The 12,894-nt window shown below is 35.1% G+C and overlaps 1 protein-coding gene across 2 annotated transcripts in view; it reads right to left on the bottom strand.

Moving 5' to 3' along the window:
* Positions 1 to 1,023: 1,023 nt before the first annotated feature.
* Positions 1,024 to 12,894, bottom strand: part of Art4 (arginine methyltransferase 4) — a 261,955-nt gene continuing 250,084 nt past the window's right edge. Inside the window, exon 16 of one of the 2 annotated variants that reach the window (XM_090386019.1) lies at positions 1,024 to 1,608. In XM_090386019.1, the coding sequence (XP_090242145.1) occupies positions 1,489 to 1,608 (120 nt within the window). In that variant the 3' untranslated portion in view covers positions 1,024 to 1,488. Of the gene's footprint in view, positions 1,618 to 12,894 lie in introns of both variants that reach the window. The other variant, XM_090386018.1, reaches the window with a different exon arrangement.

The following is a 12,894-nucleotide window of genomic DNA, read 5'->3' as shown; positions in this document are numbered from 1 at the left end:
TGATAAAAACGGAACTAATGACAAAAAGCCAACTGACAAGTGATGCTGCTGCACCTGCACTGGAAAAGGTCTAGCCACTCACTTTAAATGGGGAGCATTTAAAAAGAGTTACTTACTAGCACGAATCAGGAATAAACCCAACATGTAGTTCACTTGCCAAAATTCAGGGTTTTATGATTCTTTTAATGACTTAATTATAGGTGGTATTGGTATATTCAAGAAATTGATACAATGGATATTCCTGATGCAAATGCCTTTTTGCTAATATGATAATATATATTTCCAAAAATATTACAATTTTGAGTAAACAAAACACCAGTTGACTTTTCTTGCCACTTGCTGACAATTTCATTATCCATTTTTAACTAAAAAAAATTTTCCATGCAACCCTTGTTTGGGTTGCAACTCTGGGTTTGGGAACCACTGTGTTAAGGCTTGTATCATATGTTGTACCATACATTGTACTACGTATGAAATAATACTGAATTTATGTAGTAACTATTTATATACGTGGTAATATGAAATTGTGCTATCTTGTATTCAAAAATATTTCAAGATTAAAATATATATGTTAGTGATATTTGTAACTTTAAATTATAAACAACACAAACGTTTTGTATAAAAACTTTATTTTTTTATCCCACCAAAAAACTTCAGAGATCAAACATCTCTCAGCTGAAATACATGTGTTTAGTGTTGCTCACATTTCTAACAAGCCAGGTTTTCCCTTTCATTTAACACTTTCAAATTAATGTTAGATTTTTGATGGATCCAGGAACCTGAGGCAAAAGGAACCTGGTAATGCAGAAAAGAAATTTAATGTAAATCTATCTATCGAAAATAATAAATACCACTGAAACTTTCCTTTAAAAAAATAAATAAATAAAAAATAAAGATTTGCCTAAACAAAATAAGAAATTTAAAGCTTTTCCATTAAAAAAAAAACAAAACAGAAATGATTTTTGAAAACTTTTAAACAAGAAAAAGAAATCATCTAGTAGCTTGCATTTTTTTTTAATGAACCACAATTTTATGACACTTTACTTTATCAAGTTAGCATTCAGCAAGTGCAACATGTGAAAGGAAAGTTTTTTTTTCCCCTTCTTACTAGTAAAAAATTAAACCAATTCATTAGTGCAGCAATCTGGTGATACTAGTATTTCTGTTACAGTTACAAGATGAAAATAAGAATCTCACGTCCTTTGCAGTAGATAAATTAATATTAACAGTTTAATATTCACGCTTACCAACACATCAGGTAACCACCAGTATTCTATGTGATGACAGTACTCCGAGATTCCAGGGTTGTAAACTGTATATAATTCTTAACCAGGAGGAAATCTTTGGTAGGATATCTCTGGGAAGGAAAGGGGAGAATAAGAGTCGCAAATGCTCTTCACCAACAGGAGTTCTTGTGAAATCACCTCCTGCAAATTCTACCCTACTCGTAAGTCTCTTGTTGAAAATACTATAACACTTCATTAATTATCAGTGCTTGAATGCAGTGTCAATATGACTTGTCATCATTATATTTCCTGGAGTAGCATAATCTCCAATCATCAAATTGTTACTGACAGGAAAATGTGTTGAATTTCCTAATGCCACTTGCTGCTGATGCTATGAATAAAAAAATAAAAAATAATAAAAAAAACACACATTAGGAAATGAGAGGAATAATAACAGTATTACTAAATCATGGTTTCCCAAGCTATTCAGTAAATTATCAATATTCAATATCAATACAATTATTATTATTATATTATTTTGACACCCAAGCTTACTTTTATAAGCTGCACTTAATTTTATAAAAATTGTTAATGACAAAACAAACAATGCACCCCCCCACAATCATAGTAGAGGTATACTTTTACTTCAGTGACTTCATGAGTTTATTTCCAAAGTGCATCATCTAATATGCTAATAAAGATAGGTGGAACAGGACCAGGGTATGTCTGCCAGGGGCAAAGGTTGATGACGTTGTAGAGCGAATATCATCTTTTAAGGGCACAAAAGGTGATATAGTTGTACACGTTGGCACTAATAATATTAAGAGTTGGAGACCGGCAGAATTACTTAACAAGTACAGGTCACTGCTGAACAAAAGCCGAGAATTAGGGTTGAATTTGAAAGTGTCTGCAATTCTGCCCAGACACGATAGGAGGGAGTATATGATGAGAGCCTTGTCGATCAATTCGGCCCTAGAAAGATTGTGCAAGGCTCAAGGGGTAGAATTTTTTTCAGCCTGGACTGCACTTGTTAACAGGAGAGATTGCTTCTACAGGGATGGGATACACTTAAATAGAAAGGGTGCAAGAATATTTGCTGATGCTATCGAGGCAGTGTTAGGTGGGTCGGAAAACTGCTAGCTTGGGGGGAGACAAAGACCAATAGATTGACAGTAGCCACTGGCAGAGGTGAAAGAGATTCTTGCACTGCTTCTATTAGAATGAGCAGAAGCCTGAAAAACAAGATTCATGGTATTTCAGAGACTGCTGGGAGCCATTGCGGTACAAGTAAATACATGGGTTGTGTTAGGGTAGCTAAGAATAGAAACAGGTGCAGGTATACTTGTGTGTACACCAATGCTAGGAGTTTAGTAAATAAATTTGATGAATTTGAGGTATTGCTCAAAACATCAAAGGCAGATATTGTTGGGATATCAGAGACGTGGTGTCACACAGATATAAGGGATGCAGAACTGCAATTTGGGGAGTACAACGTCTACAGAAAGGATAGACAGGATAGGAAGGGGGGAGGGGTTATGCTATTAGTTAAGAAACACATAAAAACCAAGGAAGTGAAGCCAGTCGACATCGCTGGACAGTGCAGTGTTGAGTCAGTTTGGTGTGACATAAGCATTGGGAGATCAAAATTGAGAGTAGGAGTGTGCTATAGGCCTAATGACTCTGATGAGTATAATAAGGAACTGTACAGGGAAATAGAGTGGGCCAGTAAATCAGAGAGTCTTATAATGGGAGATTTTAATTTCCCAGATATTGACTGGAATTTGGGGGCTGGTTACTCACGCACTAGCAGGGCTTTTGTGGATTTATTGGATGATTGTTTTCTACATCAGCATGTTCGGGAGGCAACTAGAGGGAGTAATACTCTTGATTTGATTATCAGCAGTGATTCTTCATGCATTAAGAATCTGCAGATAAATGAACCACTAGGTGGCAGTGATCACAGTGTGCTGAAGTGGGATTTACTCAAAGAGGTAACTACCATTAGGGGTAAAGGGAAGGGTTATTGCTTCCGTAAAGGCGACTACGATGGACTGAGACAGTATTTAAATTCTATACAGTGGGACCAACTGATGATGTTACCAACAGCAAATTCAAAATGGGAAGCATTCAAAGAACTTATCTTGGAAGCTACTAGGCTTTACATACCAACTAAGAAATATTGTTCAAGGTTTAGGCCAAAATGGATGTCAGATGAACTAATGAGGCATATGGCAGAGAAGAAAAATGCATGGAATACTTACAAATTAACACATGACACAGAAGCCTATGATAGATACAAGTTGATATGCAACCAAGTTACAAAGGAGGTTAGGCAGGCGAAGGCAGATTACGAGAAATCCTTGGCAAGGGATGCAAAGAAAAACAGCAAAGAGTTCTTTACTTATGTAAACTCTAGAAGGAAGGGGATGAATCAGATTGGTCCACTTGATATTGATGGGTCAACTGTTGATGATCCTGCTCAGGTAGCTAACAAACTAAATGAATATTTTGCATCGACATTCACACATGAGGAGTTATTCAGCAAGGGAAATGCCAGAGGTGTATTCAACTCTAGCAGTAAGCTACAGAATCTTGAAATAACTGGGAGTAAAGTGGAGGAGAAACTGTTGAAGATAAACACAAGAAAGGCACCCGGGGTGGATGGGATCTATCCAGTTATATTAAAGGAGGTAGCAAAGGAAGTAAGCAAACCCTTAGCCATAATTATGAGAGCTTCCTTGGACTCAGGGGAGGTACCCATAGACTGGAAATGTGCAAATGTGACCCCAATTCACAAAGGAGGATCAAAGGCTGACACAAGTAATTATAGTGTGAGCTTAACTTCTGTTCCAGGAAAATTAATGGAGGCACTGGTTAAAGAAGCACTGCAGGATCATTTAGACAAGACTTCAGTTATAGCTCAGACACAGCATGGTTTTGTTAAGGGGAAGTCTTGCCTGACCAACTTGATTGGATACTATGATGCAGTCACAAAAGAACTGGATGCAGGGAATAACTTTGATATTATATACTTGGATCTTAGAAAGGCTTTTGATACTGTTGCACATGGAAGACTGCTGCACAAATTGGAGCAGTGTGACATTGGAGGCAAATTGCTGCTATGGTTAAAGGGGTGGTTGAGGGGGAGAAGACAGAGAGTGGTAATCAATGGACACTGCTCATCGTGGACTAATGTTATTAGTGGAGTCCCTCAGGGCTCAGTGTTGGGTCCATTATTGTTTTCTGTATTTATAAATGATATTGATGATGGTATATCAAGGTTAATGTCCAAGTTTGCAGACGATACAAAGGTTGGCAGGGTTGTCAAGGACAATACTGACACTATGCTGCTGCAACAGGATCTGGAACGGTTGAGCAGATGGGCTGAGAGGTGGCAAATGAAGTTTAACATTGACAAATGTAAAGTACTATATATGGGAAACAGCAACCCCAGAGAGACGTATCAACTCTGTGGTACTACACTGACAGTAGTAGAGAATGAAAGGGACCTGGGGGTGGTTGTGCAGGCAGATATGAAGTTTTCTGAGCAGTGCAGACGGGCTGCAAGAGTAGCTCATGGTGTATTGTCAATGATATATAGGAATTTTTCTAGCAGGGATAAGGAGGTGATTATTCCCTTGTATAAGGCAATGGTCAGGCCACACCTAGAGTACTGTATACAGGTCTGGAGGCCTCATTTCAAGAAGGATGTAGAGCTGCTGGAACGAGTACAGAGAAGGGCAACAAGATTAGTGAATGGAACAAAGGGGTGCTCTTACGAAGAAAGGCTTAAGTTTTGCAAATTACAGTGTCTGGAGACTAGGCACCAGCGAGGTGATCTGATAGAGGTGTATAAAGCCTTGAATGGTTTAAGCATGCTCAATGCTGATGGGATTCTTCCTATAGCTCAGAAAAATCACCTGAGAGGGCATAAATTCAAATTGAGGAAAGAGAGATGTAGGATAGACATGCGGAAATTTGCCTTTAGCCAGCGGGTGGTTGGTTGGTGGAACAGACTTCCATCCCTTGTGGTGGAGGTTGATAGCCTAAATAAGTTTAAGGCTCAGCTGGACAGGTATTTTGAACGAACAGAGGGGTGAAGTGGAAGTGGGTTTTTTTTTTTTTTTTTTTTTTTTTTTGGCTGATGCTGCATAAGCTTGCTTTCTTGCATCAAATGCCTCTACTAATGCTATGCTACCAAAAAGGTCTGCTAAATATTCCAAACCCTTGAAAAATAATTCCTCATCTTACCTAGTGTTCAAAAATTGTCTATTCTCATTAGTATGTTCCAGTAGGCTATTGACATATTCAGTGAAATCTACCATGAATAATATTAAATATCGGAATATACAATCAACTGGTGCCATTAAGTAGTTAGAGCAGGCCTTTCAGATGGTTTTGATCAGGAATACTTTTTGCAGTTATTCCTAAATTTGATTATTATTATTATTATTTTATTTTATTTTTTTTGTTGTTGTTGAAATATCATTATTATATGCCATTACTTTAAGCTTTCAGTTACAGTAATTTTTAATTTTCTATTACAGTAATTACCACAGTGCAACACATTAATTCCATATTATACTGCAAAGTATAATATGCCATCATTTATCCAAAAGTACTACCTAACTTTATTACTTTTACGGTCTTATTACCTTTACTGCCTAAAAAATATAGAAGTTTGGGAATATCCTGATGTGAGCTTATTATGCAAAAATACTTACAGAGAAAACACAATATACAAAGCCAAAAAAAAAAATTACAAATACATGCCACTATCATGGGAGGTGATATATCACAATAACAAGGCCTCAATTTTTTCAACAAATCAAGGCTTGCTGGTATTATATTCACATACCAACTTTCTAAAGTAGCTGAAATCAATCAGCCTCGCACTATACTGGACTTTCCATGGTAATTAAACTCTGTAAAAATTGAAAGCTTTTAAATTCCTTTATGTGACTCAATTTTTATCTATAATGCTAATGATATCTTAACTACTACCAGTGCGCTAAATCAAAACTAACTGAGAAGTACAGAATGATAAATTACTGGGTCATGCCCTGACTTACGGCCATTATGCATGAAAATAAAGTTTCTCCATAATATTAACAATATAATGTTTACATGAATGAACAATCTTTGAATATTTATTTATTCTCTAAAGAAACATTCTCCAGGCAACTTTAATTTTTGTACTATCCTAATAAAAATGGCTGGGTTATTATTCTTCATTAAATTCTTTAAACCAATAAGATTTTTTCTATAGGACAATGCTATTAATAGTTCAGCAACCATACTAAGAATCTGCTGAAAGTTGTGCCAATCCTTGCAAGATACACACTATATTTATTGTAAAACAAAGAAATATCAATTCAACTTCATGCTTGCTAGACTGAGCTGTTAGTACTACTACAAGCTAGATTTCAAGTAGTCATGCTGATTGTATTCGTCAAGCGTCAATATTAATAATACGCTGCAGAAGCAAAGATTTATTTGACTGTAGCTACTAAGCTACGATGAAATGTACTCAGATTATAAAAGTCAAAATGGATATTAAATAAATATTTCAGCCTCAGCATACTTACAACATATCCAAGGTAATTCTTTGGTGAATTACGTTTTAAAGTTTAATACAGGCAGTTCCCACTTTACGAGTTCCTGGTTTTACAAGTTCTTTTTTTCAATTATTGAGTATCAACAAAATCAAAAATATGAACATTAATTGCAATAAATAAATGCTAAACATTCATAAATATGTATTTCCATGCATAGCTATCAATACAGTACAATTGTGTGTGCATTTGTTTGCTTAGAGAGTGTCTCATTGACTCACATAACATAAAAGTAGTTACCATGCTGCCGTTACAAAGAGTGGTTGTATTGCTCTTCATTTTTGCTGTCTTGTCTTATTTCAAATTTATCCCCCTTATTAATACTGTAAAGTATGCCAAAATGCAGTAGTTCTACAGTGAGTGATGTTAATAAAAAGATAAGTGAAGAGAAATAATACTGGAAACAAAATATGAGATCATAAGTAAACGTGATCTCATTATTCTTCATCAGTCGATGATGAAGAATAAACATTTTTTAATGTTTGAATGGCATAAATAATTTCTTTATCATTATAATTTCCTTGATTTTAAAGACTGTTTTCATTTCTTTGGATAAACAAATCATTGTTTAAGCATAAAATATTGTTTTGCTTTAGTTATTGCTTTATTTAACATTACTGTGGTCAAATTTCATTAATGTAATAACTCCTAAATTTAACATTGCCTATGGGACAAATTCCCACTTTACGAGCATGCTCCAAGGACGAATTAACTCGTAAAGTTGGGCACTACCTGTATATTTCAAATTAGTAGAAAGTGCACAGAATCAAACATAATATTAAGGAAGACCACTAAAACAGCTGCTAATTCTTTCCCGTTTAATCTGCTAAAAACAGATTAAACAGGAAATGAAGCTTGAAAAAGTCAACCAGGATAGTCTCAGTCTCTCACTCTCTAAACTGACTTCAAGTTTGATACCAACCAATAATAGCAATTTTTATAGAAATAAATATTTCAGGCATTTCCATTTATTCTTTATACACATTGCACAGTTTTCCTTATTATCAATCCATTATTATTTATATTAGTAATGGCAAGTGATTAAAAAAAAAAAAAAAAAAACTGCCCACCTCATTGGTGTAACGACTCTGACAATTTCTTTATTTCTTTCTTAAATTTATTCAAAGTACCTACTTCTGCAAATTCAGCTGGAAGTTTAATCCAACGGTTGATTACCCTCTTGGTGAAAGCAAAATTTTCACACATCCATTTTCAATTAAAATATAAATTATATCAGATAACAAATTTGGGTGGGGGGATATGTATGGGATACAAGCTAGTCTGTAATCAAGTCACAAAGGTTAGGCAAACTAAGGCAGATTATGAGAAATCTCTGGCAAAGGATGCAAAGAAAAACAGCAAACACTTCTTTATTTATGTAAACTTTAGAAGGAAGGGGATGAATCAGATTGGGCCACTTCATATCAATGGTTCTATTGTTGATCTTGCTGAGGTAGCTGACAAATTGAATGAGTATTTTGCATCTACATTCACACATGAGGAATGTCTGTAGGGAAGTGGAGGCCAGAAGCTTATCAAACTGTAGCAGGGAGCTAAATGATTTTGCAATAACTGAGAGCAAAGTGGAGGAGAAATTGTTGAAGCTGAACATAAGAAAGGATGGATAAATGGGATCTATCCAGTTATATTAGAGGCAGCAAAGGAAGAAAGCAAACCCTTAGCCTTAATTATGAAAGTTTCCTTGGACTCATGGGAGGTCCCCATGAACTGGAGATGTACAAATTTGTCCCTAATTCACAAAGGAGGTGGGGGGATCAAAGGGTGACACGAGTAATTACAAGACTTCAGTTATAGTTCAGACAGAGCGTGGGTTTGTTAAGGGGAAGGCTTATCTGACCAATTTGATTGGATACTATGATGTAGTCACAAAGGAACTGGATGCAAAAAATAATTTTGATATCATATACTTGGATTTCAGGAAAGCTTTTGATAATGTACACATGGAAGACTACTGTACAAATTGGAGCAGTATGGCATTAAGGGCAAATTGCTGCAATGGATAAAGGGATGGCTGAGTGGAAGATGGCAGAGAGAGATAATCAATGGACACTGCTCTTTGTGGACTAATGTCATTAGTGGAGTCCCCGAGAGTGTAGTGTTGGGCCCCTTTTGTTTTCTGTATTTATAAATGATATTGATGACGGTATAGCAGAGTTAATGGCCAAGCTTGCAGATGATACGAAGGTCGGCAGGGTTGTTAATGACAGTATACTACTGAAACAGGATCTAGAAAATATGAGCAGATGGGCTGAGAGGTGGCAACTGAAGTTTAACACTGACAAATGTAAAGTACTGCATATGGGTAGCAGTAACCCCAGAGTAACATACCAACTGTGTGTAACTACACTCAGGGAGTGGAGAATGAAAAGGACTTGGGGGAATTGTGCAGTCAGATATGAAATTTTCTGGGCAGTGCAGATAGGATGCAAAAGTAGCTCATGTTGTCTTATCAATGATATACAGTAATTTTTCTACCAGGTATAAGGAGGTGATTGTCCCCTTATGCAAGTCAATGGTCAGGCCACACCTTCGGTACTGTCTGGAGGTATCATTTTAGGATGTAAAGCTGTTGGAACAAGTACAGAGAAGGGCAACGAGATTGGTGAATGGTACAAAGGGTTGCTGTTACCAAGAAAGGCTTATGTTCTGCAAATTGCGTCATCTGGAGACTAGGCACCTGCGAGGTGATCTGATTGAGGTGTATAAGGCCTTGAATGGTTTGAGCAAGCTCAATGCTGATGGGATTCTTCCTCTTGCCCAGATTACATTACCCATCTGAGGGGACATAAATTCAAATTGAGGAAAGACAACTGTAGAATAAATGTGCGGAAATTTGTTTTTAGCCAGTGGGTGGTTGATAGTTGGAACAAACTTCCATATGTCGTAGTGAAGGTTGACAAATTAAATAAGACAGAACTAGACAAGCATTTGGGGTGAATGGATGGGTGAAATGGGAAGGTTCATTTTTTTTTTTTATTTTATTTGGTTGATGCTATATAAACTTGCTTTCTTGCATTATATGCCTCTATTAATGCTAATGACATTGAAGTTACTGACTTCTAACATGACAAATCAGTCCAAATGTTTGCTGTGGACCCCAATATGAATTGCAGAGTGCTACTGTGTATCTCATGCATTTTATTTGGCACCACTGATGCTAGATCATTAGTTTTTATGATATCGCCCATACTAATCAGGTATGCGAAATCAACTTATACTCCAATATGCTACACATTCTTTTAAGCTGAATAAGATGTACCTTTTCTCAAAAGCTACTTATACTGCATTTTAAGGCTTTTATTGATTTTATCAGTTTTAATTTTGTTTATTTATTCTATTTTAGTACAGGCAGTTCCCGACTTAACAAGTTAATTCGTTCCTAGCATGTGCGCCTATAAAGTGGGAATTTTTTACCCAAGTTAAAAATAGGGGTTATATTCTCAACAATGAAATTAGTTAGCTAATTAGTTTATGTTTAAACAATAATTGATTTATCCAAAGAAATGAAAACGTAAAGAAATGAAAAGAAACGAAAATTATTTATGACTTACAAATGTTAAAGAATGTTTATTCTTCATCATCATTGACTGAATGCACACTCGTTGATCTCATTATTGACTCGCCACTCGTTGGTTTGTTGCACAAGGAGTCGTCTTCTTCAGAAATGCTTCAAGAGGCGTTTGTTCCCAAGATAATTTTCTCTTTTCTTTATAAATTTCAATAGCATGCATAAGCTTTTTTTAATGGAACGCGCAAATTGCAACTAACACGATTTGTGCAGATTAACAAGTTTACCCAGCTTAAAAAAAAAAAAAAAAAAAGAAAGAGAAGATTCTGAAAATTTATTTATGTTTTTTATACGACTGAAGATTTCAGTAAAGGGGAAACACATTTCACCATAATAATGTAAAAAACCCAGCTATCGGTATTTTCGCAAATGCAATATAACAACGAGTTTACTACCCATTTATAAACGCTTGCAGTAACAGAAAAGCCCAATAAACCAGAAAGTGCAAATTGTTTTTACTGTTTTATGGTTGTGACCTCCAGAAATGTGCTTTAGAAAAATATCAACAAAGCTGCTCAAAATTGGTTCTTATAACAAAACACATGATAACGATGAAAGTGTAGTGCGTTTTAATGATTTGAATTGGTAACTAATATAATTTACACTAAAAAAACACCTTTTAGAGAGTTATTTCAACTTCAGAGGTTGTGGAACGAATTACCAAAAAACAATTTGTTATTGGGTTCACATGACGATATTGATGGTGTCTCTGGAACGGATTAATATCGTAAAGCTGGGTACACTGTATTGTATAGCTACGCACATGGTTTGAAATGCAGTATTTATGAATGTTTAACATTCTTTTTTGCAATTAAAATGTTCATATTTTCGATTTTGTTGGTACTTGATACTATTTAAAAAAAAATAAAATAAAAAAACCTCGTAAAGCAAAAACTGCCTGTATTTATTTTGTTATATGTAACTATATTAAAGTTTATTTTAATTCTGATTGTCAGTTACTGCAAGAAATTTTCCCATATTTAATTTTGTTTAAACTATTTTTTTTTTATTTTAATAATCTGTAACCAAAGTATAGATGTAAATTTCAAAGCTAAAATTTCAAATGATTGTTGTTTCATCTGCAAATGTCAATAAAAATAAAATGTCAGTTTGTTTGCTATTTGGTTTTTAGGAGCATTAGCAACTAAGGCCATATTGCTCCGGGGATATGTGGTGGTCATTCCCTGACCTTTCCGCATCCTCCGTATTTGGTGGGCACGGGCTCAAACCCCGGTCTAATCAAGAAGCGTGTGCTACGCACTGCTGCTCCTACCCACTTGGCTACGGAGGTGCTTAAAATGTCAGTAAAAAGTTCTTGCCACTGTGGAAGCGGGGAGGAGCACAGTTTAATTTCATATGGTGTCAAAACGCAGGAGAAGAGATGGGGGAGGCAAAACTTGCAATGCAGGGTGACATGTATTTATCACATATAATCCCGGTTGACTCCTGTTTTTTGCCTTGGAAATTCATGCTCGATCTATGATTAAGCATGAATTTCCAAGGCAAAAAATACACTTGTAAAGAAAGAAATAAGAATATACAGTCTTCTCCAATATTGAAGGTCACGAAACTAAAATCTACAGGCATAGGTTACAGTATGATATCAGTCATTGTTGATGTATGTGTAGATGGGAGGTTCTCATCATAGAATAAAGCGATTCTTTGTTGCCTGTTTAGTTCTATGATGCAAATTAATGTTTCTCTGCAAACTCCATATGAATTCCACAAACTATTGTTTTTGTCTAATGAAGAAGATAAAAATTTCTTTGGTTTATAAAATGTCAACCTTAAAATTTTAGATGATTTTTTTCAGTGTTTCAAAGGTTGAATTGTATGTCAGGATATGCAATATACCAATTTGGAAATTAAATATTGGTCAATTTAATATTTAAAAAGTATTGTTTACTACCAATGTTGAACTCTTGCTTTTGTGTTCTCCTTTCGGTTACTAGCAAGTTATTTTTTACGGATTTAATTAATCTCACTAAAACTGAAATTAATTTTTGTAGTTTCAACATATTTTATGTATAATTTGAAACAGACATGAATTTCTAAGGACTACTCTATCTCTACAAAAAATATTTTCTATGATACAAAAGTAAAACAACTGATTTTAAAAATATACAGCCTTACCCCAGTTGTTTGAAAAATTTATTGTTTTCACATAGTGCAATCAAAACTGATATTCTCTCAAAACAGCCGCTATACTGAGAGAAGAAAGATACATAGCTTCAAATTTTGCATACTGTGGCGTACACTGAATTTGAAATAAACCCTAAATAAATTATGAAATATACATAATAAGAAGCAGATGTGCGTGAACATCTGAAATTTCGTACACTTAACAATCTTAACTGGAAGATGAAAGACACTAAAAGACTGATGTTTCTATTACATCTAAAATGTTTTTTTATTTTTTGCAGTTTTTAGAATTATATATATTTTTTGCTTTTTTGATAAGAAG

This window comes from Mastigoproctus giganteus, chromosome 12 (genome assembly GCF_048544385.1).
Source record: "Mastigoproctus giganteus isolate SK-2022 chromosome 12, ASM4854438v1, whole genome shotgun sequence".
NCBI lineage: Eukaryota > Metazoa > Arthropoda > Arachnida > Uropygi > Thelyphonidae > Mastigoproctus > Mastigoproctus giganteus.
This window is presented reverse-complemented; position numbering and strand designations above follow the sequence as displayed.